General features: G+C 36.5%; 9 protein-coding genes across 9 annotated transcripts; 5 read left to right on the top strand and 4 right to left on the bottom strand.

Moving 5' to 3' along the window:
- The first annotated feature begins 1,680 nt into the window (after positions 1–1,680).
- Positions 1,681–7,024, top strand: EV154DRAFT_320101 (C2 domain-containing protein). Its single transcript, XM_051594945.1, has 8 exons — positions 1,681–2,448; positions 2,527–2,837; positions 2,906–3,208; positions 3,311–4,704; positions 4,766–5,487; positions 5,554–6,399; positions 6,466–6,616; positions 6,688–7,024. The coding sequence occupies exons 1-8, from the start codon at positions 1,779–1,781 to the stop codon at positions 6,896–6,898; spliced, it is 4,608 nt and encodes a 1,535-aa protein (XP_051454566.1). The 5' UTR covers positions 1,681–1,778; the 3' UTR covers positions 6,899–7,024.
- Positions 7,025–7,280: 256 nt separating this feature from the next.
- On the top strand, positions 7,281–8,415 carry EV154DRAFT_469334 (Polymerase/histidinol phosphatase-like protein; the record flags this gene model as incomplete). The annotated part of the gene is made up of 3 exons (XM_051597822.1): positions 7,281–7,543; positions 7,604–8,137; positions 8,203–8,415. Exons 1-3 carry the CDS (start codon positions 7,379–7,381, stop codon positions 8,413–8,415), a joined length of 912 nt encoding a protein of 303 aa, XP_051454565.1. The 5' UTR covers positions 7,281–7,378.
- On the bottom strand, positions 8,375–9,893 carry EV154DRAFT_518470 (glucosamine-6-phosphate isomerase 1). Its single transcript, XM_051602624.1, has 6 exons — positions 9,808–9,893; positions 9,559–9,745; positions 9,148–9,483; positions 9,042–9,095; positions 8,836–8,959; positions 8,375–8,781 (listed from the first exon to the last, which is right to left on the bottom strand). Exons 1-6 carry the CDS (start codon positions 9,854–9,856, stop codon positions 8,530–8,532), a joined length of 1,002 nt encoding a protein of 333 aa, XP_051454564.1. The 5' UTR covers positions 9,857–9,893; the 3' UTR covers positions 8,375–8,529.
- Positions 9,894–10,149: 256 nt separating this feature from the next.
- EV154DRAFT_518468 (mitochondrial outer membrane translocase complex, subunit Tom22) lies at positions 10,150–10,863 on the top strand. The gene has a single exon (XM_051602623.1). The coding sequence runs from the start codon at positions 10,296–10,298 to the stop codon at positions 10,740–10,742; it is 447 nt and encodes a 148-aa protein (XP_051454563.1). The 5' UTR covers positions 10,150–10,295; the 3' UTR covers positions 10,743–10,863.
- Positions 10,846–11,908, bottom strand: EV154DRAFT_605016 (uncharacterized protein). The gene is made up of 2 exons (XM_051607446.1): positions 11,787–11,908; positions 10,846–11,711 (listed from the first exon to the last, which is right to left on the bottom strand). Exons 1-2 carry the CDS (start codon positions 11,826–11,828, stop codon positions 10,929–10,931), a joined length of 825 nt encoding a protein of 274 aa, XP_051454562.1. The 5' UTR covers positions 11,829–11,908; the 3' UTR covers positions 10,846–10,928.
- Positions 11,899–12,570, top strand: EV154DRAFT_518466 (uncharacterized protein). Its single transcript, XM_051602622.1, has one exon. The coding sequence runs from the start codon at positions 11,917–11,919 to the stop codon at positions 12,340–12,342; it is 426 nt and encodes a 141-aa protein (XP_051454561.1). The 5' UTR covers positions 11,899–11,916; the 3' UTR covers positions 12,343–12,570.
- Positions 12,571–17,694: 5,124 nt separating this feature from the next.
- On the top strand, positions 17,695–19,303 carry EV154DRAFT_469324 (auxin efflux carrier; the record flags this gene model as incomplete). The annotated part of the gene is made up of 5 exons (XM_051597821.1): positions 17,695–17,809; positions 17,869–17,949; positions 18,005–18,330; positions 18,463–18,622; positions 18,770–19,303. The coding sequence occupies exons 1-5, from the start codon at positions 17,780–17,782 to the stop codon at positions 19,301–19,303; spliced, it is 1,131 nt and encodes a 376-aa protein (XP_051454560.1). The 5' UTR covers positions 17,695–17,779.
- A 132-nt stretch (positions 19,304–19,435) lies between these two features.
- On the bottom strand, positions 19,436–20,539 carry EV154DRAFT_518461 (EAP30/Vps36 family-domain-containing protein). Its single transcript, XM_051602621.1, has 6 exons — positions 20,457–20,539; positions 20,342–20,392; positions 20,148–20,286; positions 19,751–20,082; positions 19,619–19,693; positions 19,436–19,555 (listed from the first exon to the last, which is right to left on the bottom strand). Exons 1-6 carry the CDS (start codon positions 20,508–20,510, stop codon positions 19,460–19,462), a joined length of 747 nt encoding a protein of 248 aa, XP_051454559.1. The 5' UTR covers positions 20,511–20,539; the 3' UTR covers positions 19,436–19,459.
- On the bottom strand, positions 20,304–21,453 carry EV154DRAFT_320060 (Atg6/Beclin). The gene is made up of 2 exons (XM_051594944.1): positions 20,962–21,453; positions 20,304–20,907 (listed from the first exon to the last, which is right to left on the bottom strand). Exons 1-2 carry the CDS (start codon positions 21,360–21,362, stop codon positions 20,598–20,600), a joined length of 711 nt encoding a protein of 236 aa, XP_051454558.1. The 5' UTR covers positions 21,363–21,453; the 3' UTR covers positions 20,304–20,597.

Below are 21,453 nucleotides of genomic sequence, written 5' to 3'. Positions count from 1 at the left end.
AATCTATCTCAATACATTGTCATGACACAATAAACATATGTCGGCTGCTAACAATATCCCTGATAGCAAGTTAGTAAAGTAAGCAGCTAAACACCAACTGTCAGCTTCACAATTTCTTATATATTTAATAAGTCGCTATTTTTTCAGAACAAAACTTGATATCCTTTTAAATCTTTGATCACGGCAATTCTTAAACATTGTGCTGGATTCAAATGGAAGAGACACTAGTAACTTCTATAACATCTACATAATTCAAGCTCTGTGAGGCTAGTATCTCACCTAACTTATCGCAAAGCAACAACTCCTGCTCTGGCTTAGTTTTTGCATGTATTGTCCACACTTCTTTCTACTTTGAACAAGGGAAACATGTCATTCTTACCAAATTATACATCTTTTCTACCACTTGACTCGTTGACATCAACAATGACTGTGATAAAGCTTGATATAATTGCCTTGGACTCCTGGGACATTTCACACTCCTGCTCACGCTTTACCCTAGTTGTCTAATAGTTTTTAGGATAGATATATATTTTTCGACATTTGGGAAGTAGCTTTGATTATGATTTTGGGTCAAGCTTTTTTTTTTTTACAAATAACCCTTTATAATTAACTATTTCTCTTTTTTTAAAAGAGACTTCTCGTCTTTGCAACTGTTACGTTTTTTTAAGCAAAGTTATTAACGATTCACTAAAAGTCACAAATAATAATCAGTGCCAACAAAGTCGGTAAATCTAACTTTTAATATCGCTTGTAATTGCAGTATGGTCTTTAAAGGAGGCCAACAGATTTATTGCCCCCTCCCCCTTTATTACAGACTAATATCACTTTTAGTTCTCCAAAAATAATAGAACCATATGCCTCATTTACAATATAATGTGAACTGCTGATTTAAATAGATATTTTTTGCCTACCAAAATGTCTCGTTGTTTAGATAAATCTGATGGAAGCTCAAGTTTAACACCGTGCACATTTTTATTTTTATTTGGGAGGCAGTTGCAAGAATGTTCCCTTGGCTCAGGAGTCAGAATGATCGTACGAAATATGTCGTGACACAATTTTTATGATGGCCGAAGCAAACATCTATTTAAAAACCACCAGATAGTTTAAATCGTATCATTTGAGTTGTACTCAGGTCAAACATAGCGAGACACATTTTCTATTTTAGGCCACATGCCCGAATGATGTTTCTTGGCCTTTTAAAGCCGTAGTTTTTAAAAAAGAAAAGATGTATTCTCTGAGCGTATTATGCTCAACATCTTGTATTCAGTGCGTGATCGTTTTTTTGTTCTTAATTTTTTTTTTTTTTTTATATTCATGTCCAATTCAAAAAAGATAAAAATTCTCATGAAAATCTTTGAGTCTATGCTTATCTTTTGTAAAATCGTGTGAGAATATCTTCATGTCCATTGATTTAGCAAGAGATAGTGTTCTGAGGATTACAAATTCAGGTTAGATGATAGATACTAGTTCATCTTGTTAAAATATGAAACCTGACATCTATTTTTTTTATATGCGATCATTTAGATTTTAATCTGATTTGTTAGTTAGCCATTTATTGACCTGTGTATAGTTTGTATTGTAAAGCTTATAAACATGGAATTTTTTAAACAGCTACGTTTTAATGGCTGCAGTCTGACTTTATAAAAAAGGGAAAAATTATTATAACAAACATGTCGTGAATTTTTATTCTTTTCCCTCTTTCATCTTTTTATATTATTGCTGTTTTTTTGTTTCTTTTTGTTCTTTTTTTATTCTAGAATAATCATTAAGAAGAAACAATGGCTGGACTAATACCTTCGGATGGGGTCCCAGCCGCTAATATAGCAAATGCTACAAAAGATGAAATAATTCAAGAGTCGAATGATTTACATCAAGCTGTTCATACAGCCTTAGAAAACGAAAATGGCGCTCCAGTCCATACATTTGACCCTGACATGTCTGCCCAAAACAAAAAAGCCGAAGCGATGAAAGATGTGCCTGTGCCAAAAATCATGGATCTTAAATCGCCACTTGCCACAGATATTGGTTCCACAGATAACCAAAAAGTGGCCGAAGCTTTTGCCGATCCATCTACAAATGCTAAGTCCATGTCCAGCAGTACTAAAAAGACACCTGGTAGTTTTGTTGAGGATCCTATCAAAGCTGGTATCCCGGATTGGTACAACGTCGGATGGACTGCCTTTTCTAATCTCCCCAACCCAGGCGATGAAAAAGCAATGGCGGAATTCTCAAAGACACTGACTGAAGAGCAGATAAAAGACAAGTACTACAACTCGCGTTCGTCGAATGGCGAGGTGGATGATTTTATTGCTCAGTTTATTTCTGAAAAATATTATGGCGAATGGTATCATAACTGCGGTGTTGTTTTCGTCGCCATCTTCTTTACATGGTTGCTGATCAAGTTAAGGTTGGGATTAATGTCCTGTTTGATTGTAGGGGCCTTTTTTGGTAAGAAGTGTTCCACTAAACACGTGGTTAGAAATCGTATTAAAAAGCTAAACTGTCTTCTTCCTTTTATTCGTATAGCTACATACTATCGTACGTCAATTAAGCGTACAAGACGTAATGCGCGCGATGATATGTCTCGCCAAGTAAGCTTAACTCGTCTCGATACCGATATCGAAACGGTGGGCTGGATGAACCTCTTTTTAAGTCGATTTTGGTTGATTTTCGAACCTGTTTTATCTGCTCAAATCATTGGCCAAGTCGATACTGTTTTGGCAGAGAATACCCCTTCATTTTTGGATTCAATTCGTATGAGTTCCTTCACTCTTGGTACTAAAGCTCCTAGCGTGGATGGTATCAAGGTTTATCCTGGTTCTGCTCCCGACATTGTTGTAAAGTATTGAAATTCGCAACAAAAAAAAAAAAAAAAAAAAGAATGGGCTGTTAATGTTTTCTATAGTGTATGGATTGGAAGTTTTCTTTTATTCCCAACGATGTTCTTGATATGACAAAAAGAGAAGCTGATAACAAAGTGAATCCTAAAATCGTACTTACGATCCGTGTTGGTAAGGGTATGATTGGTGCTGGTATGCCTGTCTTACTCGAAGATATTGCCTTCAGTGGCACTATGAGAATCAAGCTTAAATTGTTCAATGAAATGCCTCACGTTAAAACATGTGAGCTGTCATTCTTGGAAAAACCTCATTTCGATTATGTTCTTAAGCCCGTTGGTGGTGACACCTTTGGCTTTGATATTAACAATGTAACGGTTCTAAAGTATTATTTTTTTTTTTTTAAAAAAAAAAAAAAAAAAAAAAAAACTTCCTAAATTCGCTAATTTAAAAAAAATATATTCTTATTTTAGATTCCTGGATTACAAACATTTATTCAAGATCAAGTTCATGCTAATCTTGGACCCATGATGTATGCTCCCAACGTCTTTACTTTGGATGTGGCTGCCATGATGGCTGGCGGTGCTGATTTGGATTCGGCCAACGGTGTGCTCGCTGTCACGATTTACTCTGCCCATGGCCTCAAGGCCAATGATCTTTTCGGCTCCCTTGATCCTTACTGCTGTTTCAAGGTCGGTGACATTAACAACCCTGAATTAGGCCGCACAACTGCCATTGAAAATTCGCAAAACCCTAAATGGAATGAAACCCACTTTGTGTTACTCAACAACCTCAATGATATGCTTTGCTTTCAAGTCATGGATCGCAATTCGGGTCGTAACGATGCTGAAATCGGTGTGGCCAACTTGGCATTAAAGGATGTGGAGGAGGCTCAGAATGCGATTGAAGGATTGAACTTGGTGGTGCTTCGAAGCGGTAAGCCTGTGGGTGAAATCAAGGCGGATGTACGTTATTTCCCGGCTTCCAAGCCTGAAAAGAAGGAAGACGGTACCGTGATCCCTGCGGTGGAATCGAACAGCGGGATTGTTCGCTTCAGCGTTTTGGATTGTAAGGATGTCGGTGGTGCTGTTACCCAAAAGAAGGGCGGTATTCCTCTCGTGGGTGGTTTACCCATTGTGGGTGGTATCCCAATTATTGGATCAAATGGTGGCGACGTGAATGCCTATGCTATTGTCAAAGTCAATGGACAGGAGAAGCTTAGAACAAATGTTTTCAAGCGTAGTATCAATCCTCGCTGGAATAAATTTGTCGAGGTTTTTGTTGCTGACAAAGCCAATATGAACCTGGATGTGACGATTATGAACTCTGTGGATTTCGGGGATGACACTGTTTTAGGAAGATGGTCATCCAGTTTGATGGATATGGAAAACCAATTGGTAAAGGACAAGAACGACTGGTGGAGTATTAAGGACGGTACTGGCAAGATTCATTTGAATATGATTTGGAAACCTGTGCCCTTGACTGGATTCTCTGCTGGATTGACGCGTGGTAGCTACCGACATCCTATCGGTGTTGTGCGTGTGAAATTGAACAATGCCAAGAACATTAAGAATGTTGAAGTATTAACCGGTGGCAAATCTGACCCTTATGTACGTGTGATGTCGGGTTTACAGTCTCGTGGTCGAACTGAAGCTATTTTGGATAATCTTAATCCCGTTTGGGACACCGCCATTTATGTGCCTATTCATTCTGTCCGTGAGGATCTGATGTTAGAGGTGATGGATTGGAACGATATCTCGGATGATAAATTTTTGGGCATGTGCGATCTTCTTATTAAGGATATTGCTGTTGAAAAGAAAACGGATGATGGCGAAACTGTTTACGAAAGCCTTGCTGGCGTTAGTAGGTAAATTAGGAAACAAAGCACACTTTCGATTTTTTTTGTTTCTAAAAAAAACTATTTTTAGAACTGCTGAACTTATGAATCATGAAAGAAAGACAGGTAGAGGTCAATTAAATTACGAAGCGTCATTTTTCCCCACCCTTGCATTGGCACATCAAGCTACCAAGGAGGAATCGGAAGCCAAGGAAAAGGCCGCTGCTACTGCTGCAGCAGCCGCTGCTACTACTAAAGATACTAAGAAGAAGGAAGAAACTCCTATTGCTGTATCTGAACCTGTTACACCTACCGGTCCTCCTTTGGTCGATCTCCACGGCGAATCGATTCACTACACAGAGGATAAACGAATTGACCTTCTTTCCTACGAATCGGGTGTCTTGTCTGTCAAGATTCATGAGGTTGTTTTACCCAAGAGCGCTAAAGCAGTTGCTGAGATCTTGGTCGACTCCAACGATGCACAATTCCGTACGAGTGATATTAAGGGAACAAAATTGGCTTTCCATGAATCCGGTGATGCTTTTGTGAGAGAGATGGATCTCTCTCGCATTATTGTTCGTGTCAGAGATGCTAAGGATGACAATGAGGAGAATCGCATTGGTTTCTGGACTAGTCGTGTGCAAGATATTGTGAAAGCTATTCAGGACCGTCCTGCTCCCCAAGAAGAAAAGGAAGCTACGGATGTTGTTCAAGAATATAAGCTTTTGGATTGCGCAGGTGGCACGATTCGTTTAAGCTTCAAGTTTACTCCTGTTGTTCAATTCAAGTTAGACCCTAGTGAAAGTTTAGAAAGTAAGTTAAATGTTATTAGGAATCGAACATTCTTTTAATTGCTTACCTTTTTTTTATATTTTAAAGATCAAGGTAATTTGACAGTTACCGCCCTTTCTGCATCTGGTTTAAGAGCTGCCGACAAATCTGGCACGAGTGACCCCTACTGTGTTTTTAGTGTCAATGACGAAAAGGTCTATAAGACCGAAACCTACAAGAAACAATTAGCCCCTACTTTTAAAAACGAAACTTTTGTTGCATCTATCTCTCGTCGTAATATTGCTAAATTCTACGTCAAGATTTTTGATTGGGACCAATTTGGCGAGAACGAATTATTGGCTGAAGGTCCTATCCCTATTGCTGATCTGGAATCATTTGCTGCAAGTGAAGTGAATGTACCCCTTCGTGGTGGTGGTAACATTTTATTGCGCTTGAAATGGGAACCCCAATTGCTTGCCCGTAAACGTGAAGGCACTTCTCTCCTCGGTTCCACCACACGTATCTTGACGGGTGGTACTGGTCTGGCTGGTGATATGGTTGGAATGGGTGTCGGTGCTGGTGGTAAGGTAATTACCGGTGGCAGCAGAGCTGTTACAGGTGCTGTCGGTGGTGGTGCAAAGATCGTAGGCGGTGCTATCGGTGGTGGTATCGGTGCCATCGGTGGTGGCATTGGTGCTATTGGTCGTGGATTTGGTAAGATTGGTGGAAATAACAAGAAGCCCTCAGTTGATATGACCTCATCTGCTATTGCTCCTCCTTCTGTTCCTTCTTCCCCTACTACATCTTCTGTGCCTCCCATGCCTCCTATGCCTCCTGTCCCTAACTCTAGTGTAAGCACTGATAGAGCTAGCCGACAAAGCGTCGTAAGCAATTCCGTATTATCTTCCAATGATTCTCTTTATCGTACAAAATCTATCTTTGAAGATAGAGGCAGTAAGTACTAAATTATCTCTGGAAATTTAACTAGCATGTTAACTAACTGTGTGTGGCAATTGATAGAAAATGCGACTATTAAGTTCAGTGTTGTTGGGGCAAGAGGTTTGAAGTCAACCAAGCGTGATAAGTTATGTGATTCTTACGTTCGTATTCGCCATGGAAAGAACACGATTCATAAAACAAAACAATGCAAGAAAACCTGCGAGCCTGAATGGTAAAAAAAAAATCATAGACATATGTGTATAATTGAGAATATAGATATGCTAAACACTGAATTCAAATTAGGAATGAGACATTTGTTACAAAGGTCTTTGGAACGACTGTACTCGATTTAGTAGTGAGAGAACATAATACTTTAACTGATCATGATATCGGTGAAGCTTCATTCCAAGTAGCAGAATACGTTGATGAAGGTAAATCCTTTGATGGATGGCTTCCTCTTGTGCCTTCTGGAAGTGGTGAGATTCATATTCGGGTCGAAGTTGTAACAAAGTAAAAGACATAGTTTCATAGACATACTACATCTAATATATAATAATAATATCATCATCAAACATAATAAACTGATTAATTAACATGTGCGTACTAGAAGCTACATTAATATTTTTTTGTTAATGCCCATAGTGGCCGGATAAGGTGCTATGATACTACACGGTTTAATATGGATTATTTGATCGTGAAAGCTAGTGCAATTACTCTTTTTGACAGGTGTACTCTTGCCTGGCATTTTATGAAGCTCACATTTCTACAAATCCAAGAAAAAAAAGGACATTCGCCCTTTGTTGAAAGCTTTACAGCTTTCGTTACTTCTTTAAAACCCATAACCTCGCACTCCTCGGCGATTTGCACTACTTTTAGTATTGACTTGGTTTCCTTATAACTTGGGAATGACTCTTGTTCAGTCACAAAAAAAAGAGACACGGATAAAAATAAATAGGAATTGAATTGCCCCACCTTCACTTTTAAAACACGAAAAATGCCATATTCATACCATAGTCATTCAGGCCAATTTTGTAAACACGGCTATGGTCTTTTAGAAGACGTGGTTAAAGAAGCCATTCGTAAAGGATTTCACGCGTATGGTCTTAGCGAACACATGCCTAGATATGATGATTCTGAACTTTACCCTGAAGAAATTGAAGTAAATTACCAAACACTGATCTCACTAGAGCAAAGGAGAAAGACTAACTTGAACCATTAGGCATGTTGCACACCCCAAACCTTAGAAACAACCTACGCAGACTTTCAGAAAGAAGCCAAGCGTTTGCAAGAGTTCTATAAAGACCAAATTTTGCTTCTAGTGGGTGCAGAGATTGAATTCATCAACAAGGATTATGCTCACCATGTAGATCAATTAAGAAAGACTTTTACTGCTGACTATGTCGTAGGATCTCTTCACCACGTCAACTCTATTCCCATTGATTTCTCACCTGAACTTTATGTTCGCGCCTTGAGCCAAGTAGATGGAAAATTGGATGAACTTTATATTCGTTATTTTGACGAGCAATACATCATGTTGAAGTCCGTTCGTCCTGAAGTCGTAGGCCATTTTGATCTGATCCGTATCTTTGCAGACCAAACCGTGGCAGATAACACACTTTTGGAGTCCAATGTATGGGAACGTATTGTACGTAACATTGATTATATTGTTGGGTACGGTGGATTATTCGAGATCAATTCAAGATCCTGGAAGAAGGGTTTACGCGATGCTTACCCACAACGAGATATTATTAAGGTAAAAAAGAAAGAAAAAAAAAAGGCTTGCTATCATATTGATTGACTAAAGTTAATGATGCGCAGATTATTCTTGAAAAGGGTGGTAAATTCACATTATCAGATGATTGTCATGGACCAAAAGATGTCGGGCTATTTTATGAAAAATTGCCCGAATACCTGTCATTAACCGGGATCAAGACTATACATTATTTAGCGTACGAGAATAACAAGGTCGTTGTAAAAGAACATTTAAATATATTAGATGATGCATTTTGGAAAGGAATAAAAGATTGGTAAAAAGAAAAGGCAAAATAGATACAAAGAGAGGGGGGTTAGAGGAAGAAATTACAAAAAAAAGAGGTTGGAAGGGGGTGATGGTTAAATTAACGTGTGTGTGTGTTTATAGTAGATTTATGGAGATGGAGAATTGTTCAAGGTAAGGCGCCTTTTCTTTTGTGAGTTATAGCGTAAATCTTGGAAGCTGTCATCATCATCATCATCTGATATCTCGGTATTCATCAATCTTCTCACCATCATATCCCGGCTTAATTTCACAGATCTCTTTACTTTGTCACTCGATAGTAACTCGCCCTGTAACCCTAAATTTTCTTGCCCAATAAGCGATTGATGTACGTGTTCAATTGATTTGAAATATTTCACAGTCTGAATTGCACGTTAGTCTATGAATAATAAGGCACAGTATATGTATATTTTTACCTTGACATGAAGCTCAAGCGTAGCATCTTCATCGCATACAATCAAGCCTTTTGGATGCATCTGGATTGCAGAGACTGTCCACATATGATTTACACCTTCTTCCACACATTTGGCCAAGGCAATACTAGATGCGCGGGGTTTTAATAAAGAGTCAAGCAATGTGCTTTTTGGGTGGGGTGGGGGATTTTTTTTTATATTTTGATTACCTTCTGTGTGCGCCTGTTATGATAATGCAAACTTCCCTTGCGTCCATGACAGTACTACTGTAGTGATAAATATGATGTGTATATGTAATCTGTTGGATTTACTTACGCTACACCGACAGTGAGGGCTAATTTCGGCACTTTTGTGATATCACCTTCAAAGAATCTAGCATTTGCAATGATTGTTTCATAGGCCAATGTTTTTACACGTGTGCGAGAAGTAAGTGATGAACCTGGTTCATTGAAAGCAATATGACCATCGGGGCCAATTCCTCCAATAAATAATTCAATGCCTCCATATTTTGCTATTTCTGCTTCGTAACGACGACACTCGTCTTCTAAATCGGGTGCATTACCATCCAAGAAGTTGATGTTTTCGGAGGGAATATCAATGTTTTGAAAGAGATTTGTCCACATAAAAGAGTAATAAGATTGTTTATGGGAACTGTGGGTGTTGTGTGGGGTGAGTGTGTGAAAGTGAATACAGATCGGGGAAATAAAATATATAAAAAGAACTTACCGTGGTATCCCTACATACTCATCCATATTAAATGTAATTACATGCTTGAATGATAGTTTGCCTTGTTTGCAGAATTCAGCAAGTCTTTTATAGGCACTTAATGGAGATGATCCTGTAGGCAGACCCAGTACGAATGGTCTGTCTTTTGTTGGTTCAAATTGGTTGATACGTTCCTTGATATAGTGAGCTAATGTTTATATAATTAGTGTTTAATCCATGTATGTCATAGTAACTGATTTATCTTCTTACCAACCCATTCTGATACTTCATCATAGTCGTTTCTAATCACGAGCCTCATATTGATTGTATTTTTGTGTGTTAAAAGTGAAAAGAAGTGTAAAAAAGAAAAATAGAAAATCTGCTGACAATTTATATCCCGCGGAAAGACAAGTTGTAAAGGGGTCACACAGGAAAGGGATTTACAGGAACTGCTTTTTATTAACAAAGTAAGCCACCAACATACGTTTTAATCTTAAAAGTAAACATTCACTCCCCCCAATGATTTACGCGCCTTTTTTTTTTTAGTTGGTTGCTTGCTATAAGCTTATTTTAAATTTTTTTTTTCTAAATCTGAAACCCAGCGTCATGGGCTAGTTTTTGACGTTTTTAGCTTGGGAGGCGCCAGCAAAAAAAAAAAAAAAAAATTGGGACAAGGGCCCTCACCGCACTTTCAAAAAGAAAAAATAGGGTAAAAGTTTGATTTTTCTTCTTTTTTTTTTTCTTTAACACTAAAAAAGATGGTTAAACTCGAGGAAGTCTCTGCTGATCAATACGAACAAGTTGAAGTTTTCAGCGAAGAAGAAGACGATTACTCTGATTTCTCTGATGAGGATGATTTTGATGACGAGGATGAGTCTCTTTTGGACAGAATTGCTGCTTTAAAGGATATTATTCCTCTCAAACACAGAAACAGAATGTCAAACAGTGTCTCCACCTTAAGTTCTTGGGGAAAGACTGGAGCTACTTTTGTTGGTAAGAGTGCTTGGGTTATTACCACCTCCATGTTCTTATTGGTCTTGCCTTTGGCTTTGGAAATCGAAAAAGAACAAGCTTTAGTCGCTTATGAGAAGGAAGCTATGCAACAACAAGGTACTCAACAAATGTTAAACAGTGCTAATCCTTATGGTCAACCCGCTGGTCAACAACAACAACAACAACAACAAGTCAGAGCTCCTGGTTTCTAAATATACTCCAACTATTGATACAGCAAAAAATTATATATATATAGCCCAACTTTTTCCGCTTTTTATTGTTTGTATATTTTTGAAAGAAGAGAAATAAAAATGCAGAACTATTTGAATTTGATATTATTTATTAAGGTGTAAAATGTAAAAAGGGAAAAGGGGGTATATTATCTTTTTATAGAGTGATTAGATAGGTAATCCAAGCGGACTGGCTTGATTAGATACGAATTTATCGGTTCTTGCTGTTAAAAAACCACGGGACTTGAGAGGTCCAACTATTTTGTTAGCTCGCATCATGTTTACTTCTGCAACAATCATACGTAAATGCGCTGGGTTGGCTCGGATGCTTCTTGCTTTCTCCACTACAGTTGTGGCAATAGTAATTTCCGTAGTCACTTTTTCTTTCGGTAGAAATAACTCTTCGTCCACCACTTGGATCCATTCTTTTGTCTTTTGTAGATTATCCCAAATAAACCAACTTTCGTCATCGTCTTCTTCTGTGCTAGATTCCAGAGAGACAGTCTTTCTAGATGCTTCAAAAACTTTATAGGTTTCTAGTGGAACATCTTTATTGCCCATTTCATCATTACTATTTAAGGTCTTTTGTACGTAATGTTCACACAAAATCTCTGATAGGGAACTCACACTACGTCGTTGTCGGCTGCTATTGTGTCCCGAAATGGAGCTAAAAGACGATCCCGAACTGCTCGTACTAGAGTCGCTTTTAGATAGATAATCCCAGCAATCATCGTCGTCATGGGTACACCCAGTCATGGCGATGGGGGCCATCACTGTTTGAGGCGTGATATAGGCATCTGTCTTTCGTGTAGGTGAATGTGGCATCAGACCATTGTACTTTTGTTTTACTGGTGTTTGAGTTCCAAAATAGTTTTTGAAAATTGATTTAAAATAACTCGTCATCACTGTAATTGGTTCTTGATCATAGATCATGGCTTTTTCTTGATAAGTCTATAGCGAAGAAAAAGAAATTGAGCAAAATGTACATTAAATACTTGTTAAAATTAAGCTAGGTAGATTATTTACTCTTTTATCTGGAATTATATTGTAAGTTTGTGATACAAACATAATGAGAAAGAGAAAGAAAATAGAAAGAAAAGAGGGGAAAAAGCTTCTTTTCAATCTTTTTTTATATATTCAGAGATAAGTGAAATGGATGAAAAAGGAAATAGATAGAGAAAATAAAAAAGCTTTTTTTTTTCAATTTAATAGGAGGATTATTACAAGAACCCTTGATTCGTATGTCAAACTGTTTTTTGCCTTTTTTAGAACTGTGGGTAGAATGATAAATCACTGGTATCTCTTTTCCACTGCATTACTCTTTATGCATTTAATTTCGCACCAATCCCTAGCTCTTTTTTTTTTACTCCCCTCTATTTTTGACTCCAAAATGGTATTTTATTACTGTTTTAAGCCGTGTTTTTCTATCTCGGCTTACTTACACACGCCTTCTTTTCGTAAACGGCCTGACATGCTGCATATTTCAGACTTCCATTTGAGAACACTGCTTTATACCGATCCTATTGTACTCCCAATTAAGTCAATAAAAATCTATTTCGCTTTTTATCCCCTTTGTTCATGATAGTGTGAGCTACCTCATGGTATATTTCTCGGAAAATCCATGTTGCGGCTCTGACAATATATGCTTTATAAAGTTTCTTCACTCATTTATTTTCTAGTTCATTCATCTCTCTCATTGCAATCATCAGTTGTGATGGCAACAGTCATTTCGCATGAGGAACTACAAGAGTACAAAAAAGAAAGGGAAAAAGTATAAGAAATGGGGATAAAGTACAAAGCTTTCCCACACCTGTGAACCTTTTGTCTACTAAACATTAGAAATGGCATCAAAGGTTTTGGGTATCAATTCTAGTCCGCCATTTTTTTTTTTTTTTTTTTGGTAGCGTTTGGACAAGTTCCTGTTATTTTTGACACAAAAATCAAGAGAAACAATACTACAATAATTGCTTTATAGTGAAATGGCGACAATATTACCTATCGCCTTGCTTGCACCCGTAGGTACTTTAAAACATGTGAAAGTAATGTTTATCTCCGTTAGACGGCTCCGAAAAAGTAAGAATTGCGTGCAAAGGAAACCAAATAGAACTGTAGATCTCCTAAAAAAGCCATTTGTAGGGTTTTACGTGTAGCTAAATAAAAGTATAGTTGTTGATCCGGTGATGAGTTGTATTTCATAGGGTTACAAAGTGTAAAAGTGTGAAACTGATGTTCATGAGTATGCAAACTGTCTAATTATAAAAGTTGACATAGAAGTAGGGAGTGCCCACACATGACCTTTTTTTTTGTTACAAAATGCACAAGATTCAGAGCAAGGCAACGAGTAAAAAAAAAATCAGTGATCGATGCTCACGGCTGGTAATTATATAATGTTGTTCACAATCAAACCAACTTTTTGAGTATCATGTCCCACTGGACTTTAAAACAAGCGTCTCAGATTTTTTATCTTGTGTTGCTTATTGAGTCCCCAATTGCATATAATTTATCCTTTAATGGATGATTCCCTTGTACATTTAGACAGGTTAATAACACCCCAGGTTATACTTTATTTCTCGTCCCATTTCAAAAACACTGTCAATAGGCATCCCGGAACCCGTACAAAATACAGGGCTCAGATAGCTTACAGTAGACCCAATCATATGTCTATATTGATAAATAAACACAAATATTGCCTTCATACTATATTTGGTTGTCATAAATAAAAATCATTGCAAGAGGACTTTAGATTTCTGGTTTTCAAAGTCCCTCTTTCGTTACACGCATTACAAACGACAAATACTTATAATAGGACCCCTTTAGTTCTTATTAAAACATAACCAACTGTTTGGGACAAATCTGTTTTTGATAAACCGTTTCACAAGAACAAAAAAAATTGTTTAACAAACTCATTTTTAGCTAAATGGGACCTGACTTCCCATTTGATTTTAGAAATAAGCATAAACTCGGAAGCCGGGTCCAATTAAAACCGATTCCACTACATTAATAATGCATGAGTGCTATGAGTTCACGTGGGGTTTAGGATCAATTAATAATCACTGTAGCTGCAATGCTTTTACAATTAATCACATTTGTAGTTCTTATCCGGAAGCTATTGATTGAAATGTAATTGGACAGTGAGACGTTAGACTATAATGATCGCTTCCGTGATCTTCGTAGTTGGGAGTTTCGTAGTTATATAGCGTAGGCTGCTTAATATATCGTTCTAATATATCAAATAAATAGTACAAAACTTAATAATGATCCCAAGCCAAATATTATAGACTAAAGAAAATAAAAAGGTGTTAGATATATATAAACTGTAAAGCAGGATAAAAAATAACCTTTTTAGAATAGTGAAGAACTTGCTGCTTATACGTACTTATGCTTAAACTAGCGATTTTGCAGACTACATGAAGTATAATTTAACAAGAAGCAATATTATACTTACATAAGCGAGGGATAATGACAAATGTGTTTTTTTACATAAATCTATGATTTTTGAACTTGTTGCTAAAGTTTTTATATTCGCAATAGTTTAGTAAACGTTTTTATTCATGTTGTAGGACGGGGAATGGTTATGTTTGGAACAATAATCAAATAGAAAATGTTCTATTACGAAATTAAGATATGTTTTTTATTCATCTTTTATAAGAAAAAAAGAACTACTCGCTAAAGGATATTACAATTCAAAAAATAAGCGGATTTTTATCATACAATTATGCCGTTCGATCAGAAATGAATATGACTTGTCGTAGGCTCCGCAAACACGTATGCCTATAGATGCATGATTAACTACCACCACGTCTCTTTTAATAATGATACATACATTTACATCAAATTCCTATCGATACATAGCCAAGATCAATACAAAAAACCAATGAAGGGGGCTTGAAACTTATAAATGAGGGAAACCCAAAAATGGACAAAGGAGAAAAGAAATTAATGGAACGAGAGAGATTCATGTGAACAGTTCAGAAGCATTGAACACAGAAAACCTGTTTTAATACTAGTTTTTTGATAAAAGCAAGAATTGGTTGTCATAATTAATTGGATTCCTATTTTTATTAGAATGCAGTTTATGCATCGTTGGATATTGCACTCAATGATTCATAATTAAAGATGTAGTGGATAAGCTTTTAGATATTTAATCATTTCTCTCGTACACGTGGAAAAGAGAAATTTATTATAATATCAAACGTATAAAGACAGAAAATTGTAACTGCAGATACCTGGATTGGACTGTAACAGCACTCTTACACTTGCCATCCACCAGCCAGTTATATTCTTTACGTGTCGTGACAAACTTTCTTTGTAAAATAACTTATTTACAGAGAAAATTAACACGAGGATCGACATCAGCTTTTGCTTTTTAAGTAAACCAGGTGGTAGCTAATGATATAAAAAAAGTTTACTGATCAAATGAGACTTTATAAGCCTAAAAAGGCAATGAATCACATACCAAGCATAGGAACTAACTTTCCGGAATTCGGGTATAATTTCCAGAAACAGAATTCCAACCCAATTGTATTTTAAGCACGCGTCTTGCCAAGTTAAAGACACTAGAGTTGTTTTTATTCTGTTAGTCTGTTGTGCAATAATAGTCATTGTTATCAGCATTATTTTTTACTCAACCCCTCGCAAAGCTATACCATAGCTATTTTTAAAAAAAAAACCCCCCAATAAAAGTTCATTATGGTAGGCCAAGATAATATAATATTTGCTTCTAACTCAAGTTAAAAAGCAATGAATCATGTTGACTGTGGAGTCTTGCGGGCGTGATATTTGTATTTAACATTTTTGATATGCAATTGACTACGTCAAGTATACCGCATACTATGCTGTTTTCCGTTTCAGGTTTCTAAAAATTCCATATTTTCAGCCATTCAAATTTAAAGTTTCAGTATGTGTAGTATCAAGATGTTATTGACTTCAAAGGGCCCTTAATTATTAGGAAGACAGACATCGTTTCCTTAAATTACTTGTTGCCCTGAAACCTAAGATACAGATATAGACAGCTTATTTAATTAAGACTTCGATAGTTGTCTGCTAAAATCATTGGTGTAGATCTAAAAAGGATTATTACCCCGTCGGGGTCCCCAACCTAGTTATGACTATGGCTGGTGCTGATTAACGTATCATTATTAGAAAAAAAAATACAATTACCGAATGTTGACAAATAGTTGTCTTAATTATTTGTCATTTATTTGTTGTTTGTTTACATTAATGCTTAGCATTTAAGCCGTTACTGTCCAAAATAATAAACCACTTAATACACTGAAAACCCTAAGCAGCTTTGGTAATGTTAAAGATACCTGCCTAAACATGTTTTATTCGAAGAAGATATTTCCGACTCGGTCATGGTAGGAAGAGGGTAGGACCAGCAAAATAATTATAACAGTATAACTTGTCTATGTCGTACACTGACCAAAAATGGATTGATATTCCAAAAATCGGATTTCGTGCTACAAACCACAGATGGCATCGGCACATGTATTCTGATAAACCGAGAACCTATCAAATCAGCTTGTGCGCCTTGAATAACAAGACGCAATAACACGTTACGATTTTTTTTTTGTCAATGTTAAGAGTTTCGATTCGATTAACTAATAATCCAGTAAAGTTGAATGGCTATAATGTAACGGAATGTTCTGACAAAGAAGGAGTGCGATGAACTCAACGTATGGTTAATGAGGACGTATATTATATTCCTGTCTGATCTGAACTATTGGATGTACACATGCTCTATGAATTTCTCTGAATATATCCATGATATTTGCCTTATGTATACCTCAATTTGACTCTGGCAGGCAGATACCCACGTTTTTGGTCCCATAAAAGTCATCTTACTGTGATGACTACTGGTGTTTTAAAGCAGAAACCCCTATTTACTTTTTCCTAATTTCAAATAAATTTCATCGGTTCAAATAAAGCTTTTAAAAAGGCCCATATTTGTACCACTCCATTGAAAAGCGGACCTTTACTCATGACTTTCAAGAGCTGTCTTTTAGATTACTGTTAATTCTTGACAGCATGTGGTCTGCCTTTTCGTGCCGTTACATCCTTCCGAGACTTTTGTGTCCTTGACCTTTTGATCTCACAGAATTAGTTGAATTTTTATTACTTTGACAGAATCTTAATGTAAACCGAGTTTGTAATAAGGAAACATACATTAACGTTTTTTGTAGATATTCCTGTAACTTTGACTTGATTGCTCTACAATACTTCTACAACCTTTACTTTTTTAAAGTCCGTGTTCCTTTTTTTTTTTTGTAAATCCCCATATTGGGCAGTGGAATGACTATATCTGAGATAGGGTTTGTATCAATATATGACCAATTTACGCTGCGGACACAAAAAACCATGATTCTATAGGATAGGGATGACGCCATGGTATGATGATCATCGTAGGTCTAAAAATGATAATAAACCCCCTTTGGACGGCACTCTTTTCGATAGAATGTATATTTAAACTAAAATTTATATATGTATTAATGTACATCAAAACAAAGATAACGTACGTGCGCATCATTCTTTATTTTAGTCATAAGCTTCTCACATTGACTTTTGGTGTTACCTGGTAACTGAAAAAAAAAAATTGCTCAATTTTCTCTAGAATCTACAACTGCATCATAATTGCACACTAGACTCATCATGATGACTTGAACAATATCTATATGCATGTAGTGCACATATTTAGATCAATGATTGACATGAAACACATCTAAATACATTAATGAATTAAAGGTCATTATGAAAAAATTGAGGATCGGAGAAATGAATATTTTTTTTTTATACATCAGCTGCGAATAAGATATATTGCATCATTTTATGGTCAGAAAACACAATCGACTTTCATTATATAATATGTTGCTTTTTTTCTTTTTCTAATTCTTCTTTCTCCTGTTTATTTTAATAGCATTATTCTTTTCTTTTTTTTCAATTGCAACCTCTTTTTTTTTTTCTCATTTTTTTTTTCGATCCCATATAAAAACCAAAGCAATTCTATATATACATATACATCAATGTTGGAACTCATCATATCTGCCGTCCAGGTAAACATATCTCGATATGTGATACAAATTAACATATTAGTAACAAAGTCTCTTTTAAGGCAATCATGCAAGTAATGGCCATTGTTTTTCTTGGTGTAATCCTATCGAAGCGAGGATATATCGACAATGATAAACAGAAGGTATAGATTGATTTATGATTTGACATTTATCAATGTATTCACCAAACAATTACAGTGGCTATCCAAACTAAACCTGGTATTTTTTACACCTTGTCTGTTGTTTTCAAATATTGCTTCTGTGATATCCTATGAAAGATTATTGGCATTTTGGCCAATTCCTGTATTTTACATTGTCTTTACAGCTACCTCATGGATCCTCTGTCAATCTGTCATTCCCGTTTTTGGTATTGATAAATACTATCGACGGTTTGTCTTGGCTTGTGTTATGTTTTGTAACACAAACTCTCTGCCAGTTGCTATAATTTCTAGCTTGGCTGTTTCTGAGGCGGGAAAAACGCTATATTGGAATCAAGATGATAATCAAGATATGGTTGCTGCTCGGTAAGTACACCCTTAAATAAAAGGGAATATATTTCTGGTTTTTGTCCAAACAGCCATTAACCCTCTTTTACTCCCTATCAATAGTGGCATTTCTTACACCTTATTTTTCGGCCTTTTCTGCAATATTTTAAGATGGTCTTATGGATACAATTTATTACAAAAAAAGGCAGAAGATGATGATACGATAGTGATAGATTATACACCTTCTTCCTATGAAAATTCTATAGGTGATTATGGTTCAAATGCGAATAACGATAATAGCCGAAGATCCTCCTCTGCAACCGTTTCCGAAGTAGATTACAACATCAACGAGGATTCAATTAAATGCGATGTGCCCACCTCGATTAACGAAACCACTGGATTATTTATATCTTTTCCTCGACCAGAAGAGACGTCGATCCTTCGTCGATTTCTCAATATTTTTGTCACTATCGATAAGTACATGTCGCCACCTCTTTATGCTGCATTACTGGCCTTGGTTGTGGGATTATCTCCACCACTCAAACACATGTTATACGATAGAGATTCATTCTTTTATGCATCACTTACAAAAGCTATTGAGTCTTGCGGCAAAGCATCGGTTCCGATAGTATTAATATGTCTCGGTGCGCAACTTAAAAGTATTCGAGATACTCAACAAACCAACACAACTCCCAAAAGCAACAAGCCAATTTCAATGTCTATCTTTATCCGCATGTTTCTGACTCCACTTTGTGTCCTCCCTATTGTGTATGCATTTTCTGTTTTTGGCAGCCAATGGTCCGAATTAGCTACAGATCCCATGTTTATTGTCAGTATGATCGTAGTTGGATGTACACCCACAGCCATTAATCTGTCACAGATCACCCAAGTTAGTGGAATTTTCGAAGAAGAGATGTTAAACGTGTTATTCTGGAGTTACGGTGTGATCTGCATTCCCGTTTGTACCTTTGTCGTTTTTTTAGCCCTTATCATGGTTGGCCATATGAACTAATATACCCCCCTTTACCCCTCTCTCTCTCTCTCTCTCTTTTTTTTTTTTTTTTTTTTTTTTTTCATTCAGTTGTACATTATATAGCATATATTAATCCATTATACATATCATTACACCCCCAATAAAGTACATTGTAAACAAATCACATTTATTCATCTAATCAGTACCGGAACTAAAGTAACTTGGTATCCAAAATGAATCTTCGTCACCAAACTTATCCAACCATGCAATGCCATCTTGCAATAAATGTTGCTATCATTTTAAAACTTTTAAAAAAAAACCTTAATTTCGTTAAAACAATAATAAATTACTTACGGTTGCTGTGTCGGTTCTTTCTGTGGTCCAGCCCAGTTCATTTTTAATCATTTCATAGTTGACATATCCAGTTTTCTATGTTTAATGTATCAACAAAAACGGCATCGAAAATAAAAAGTAGACTTGTTTTACCTGTGCTAATAAAAGTAACGCAGACTGATCCTTATCAAGTTCTTTTGGGACAGATCTCACCAACTTGCGAGTTCCAATCTGCAGTACCTCATAGCCACCACTCAGAGGTCTCAAAGTCTTTATAGCTCTCACGATATCATCTTCCGAAATCTGTGTTTGCTTATCCTTCTTTTTAACGCCTCGCATCACTTCCACCCTTCTCATAATCTCGCCTAGCTCTGTTAACCCACCATCGTTTGTCCTACTAGTGATGCATGCTTCTATGATCTGGATACCTAGTTCATAATAAAAATCACCTACTCCTAATAAATCTGCCCAGAAACCCTTGTTGGCTATCATATACGAATAAATATTGGGTAAATATATTGGTGACTATCTACTGTTAGGCTTATCTTACACGCAAGAGGATCGACGCCGATATTGGTACACATGCGTTGGAAATGGGCACGAAAAGTAGGATCCTTGCGAATGTCTTTTCGATGCTTCTGTGCAAATTCTTGAAGGTTTGTCTTGAAAATGTCCATCTGACTTTGAAGCTATCACTTTGGGTTAGCCTTTGCGATTCGTCTTTTACGCCCAACTATAACTCACCTGTTCCAATTCCTTGGCAGCAATCGAAGCACCGATTTGATGGTACTCTTTCTAGAAAAGGGAGGGGCTTGTCAAATGATTGCATCGCATACATGCCCTGCTTTTACCATCTTACACCTGCTCGCTCTCTATTATGCACATTAGCATAACCAGCAGCTCTTCTTCTCATTGCAAAAAAAAAAAGAAAAAAGAAAAAGAAAGGATAAACAAATCATTAGACACCCCGCCGCATAAAAGAAAAAAGAAGGATTTTATTTTAGGTGGTATCTGTAAGAGTGGATTCAGAGGATATATTTGCTCTACTGGCAAATACTAAAATCCACTTCATATTTGTCAACATATATTTCAGTGCTTTTGTCCAAAGTTCATCTTGGTTAAATTGAACTCGGATTGATAATTCACCAATTTTATCCTTATTAATTCGATAAGGTAACCTTAAACTTTTATCCCTTTCTTCAGCATAGTCAGTCAGTTGTTTTAAGCAGTTCAGGACAGCTACCATAGCATGATCAAATCGGCGGTTTAAAAAGAACATCTTGTTAATTCCAAAGTCACCAGATCCATATCTAATAAGAAAATGAGTGAGTCCGGAACGACTGTGGCCACATGTATATACTCACAGCTCATAAGATACAACGCTATCTCCATCCACTTTTTCTACCCTCGAAAAAGACCCCATAGGCACAAGCCTATACATATTAAATTGGAACTTGAGCTTACTGGCAACAGTATATAATAATAAAAGCGTTTGGCCCCAAGCCGCATTAATTTCGTTCCATTCCACTTGATTCGGTCCTATCCTGCCCAATCTAAAGCCATTAATTGTACCAAATGCGCCATCATGCGATATACAAAACGCATCATTGTAAACCACTGTCTTTTGTAGTCGATCATATTGTCTTACATCATGATCGTATTTCAAATTAATGGCGTCTCTTTCGTTTTGGAAGTTTTGTAGGTTCAATTGGTATTCGTTACTCTTTTCCCAAAAGTCTTCTTCTTGTTTATCCAAGTCTTTCATCTCATTGTCCAGTGCCTGAAGTTCTTTCTCCAAGTCCTCTTCTTCTTGCTTCAATTTAGATAATTCTGCATCCGCTTCATCTTCTGCTAAT

Source organism: Mucor mucedo, assembly GCF_025094135.1.
Source record: "Mucor mucedo strain NRRL 3635 chromosome Unknown EV154scaffold_90, whole genome shotgun sequence".
In the NCBI taxonomy this organism is placed as follows: Eukaryota; Fungi; Mucoromycota; class Mucoromycetes; order Mucorales; family Mucoraceae; genus Mucor; species Mucor mucedo.
Note: the sequence above shows the minus strand (reverse complement) of the source record. Positions and strands in the feature narration are given on the sequence as shown.

Bases quoted from the DNA above. Each gene is read 5' to 3' on its own strand.
- EV154DRAFT_320101 (XM_051594945.1), top strand. From the start codon at position 1,779: ATGGCTGGACTAATACCTTCGGATGGGGTCCCAGCCGCTAATATAGCA. The intron at 2,449-2,526 runs GTAAGAAGTGTT...TTATTCGTATAG, and splicing joins GATTGTAGGGGCCTTTTTTG to CTACATACTATCGTACGTCA. The intron at 5,488-5,553 runs GTAAGTTAAATG...TATATTTTAAAG, and splicing joins CCCTAGTGAAAGTTTAGAAA to ATCAAGGTAATTTGACAGTT.
- EV154DRAFT_518470 (XM_051602624.1), bottom strand. From the start codon at position 9,856: ATGAGGCTCGTGATTAGAAACGACTATGATGAAGTATCAGAATGGGTT. The intron at 9,096-9,147 runs GTAAGTAAATCC...TCACTACAGTAG, and splicing joins GCCCTCACTGTCGGTGTAGC to TACTGTCATGGACGCAAGGG. The intron at 8,782-8,835 runs GTAAAAATATAC...CGTGCAATTCAG, and splicing joins CGCTTGAGCTTCATGTCAAG to ACTGTGAAATATTTCAAATC.
- EV154DRAFT_518468 (XM_051602623.1), top strand. From the start codon at position 10,296: ATGGTTAAACTCGAGGAAGTCTCTGCTGATCAATACGAACAAGTTGAA.
- EV154DRAFT_605016 (XM_051607446.1), bottom strand. From the start codon at position 11,828: ATGTTTGTATCACAAACTTACAATATAATTCCAGATAAAAGA. The intron at 11,712-11,786 runs GTAAATAATCTA...TCTTCGCTATAG, and splicing joins ATATAATTCCAGATAAAAGA to ACTTATCAAGAAAAAGCCAT.
- EV154DRAFT_518466 (XM_051602622.1), top strand. From the start codon at position 11,917: ATGAAAAAGGAAATAGATAGAGAAAATAAAAAAGCTTTTTTTTTTCAA.
- EV154DRAFT_518461 (XM_051602621.1), bottom strand. From the start codon at position 20,510: ATGAGAAGAAGAGCTGCTGGTTATGCTAATGTGCATAATAGAGAGCGA. The intron at 20,083-20,147 runs GTAAGATAAGCC...CGTATATGATAG, and splicing joins CGGCGTCGATCCTCTTGCGT to CCAACAAGGGTTTCTGGGCA. The intron at 19,694-19,750 runs GTAAAACAAGTC...CATTAAACATAG, and splicing joins CGTTACTTTTATTAGCACAG to AAAACTGGATATGTCAACTA.
- EV154DRAFT_320060 (XM_051594944.1), bottom strand. From the start codon at position 21,362: ATGAAAGACTTGGATAAACAAGAAGAAGACTTTTGGGAAAAGAGTAAC. The intron at 20,908-20,961 runs GTGAGTATATAC...TTTTCTTATTAG, and splicing joins AGCGTTGTATCTTATGAGCT to ATATGGATCTGGTGACTTTG.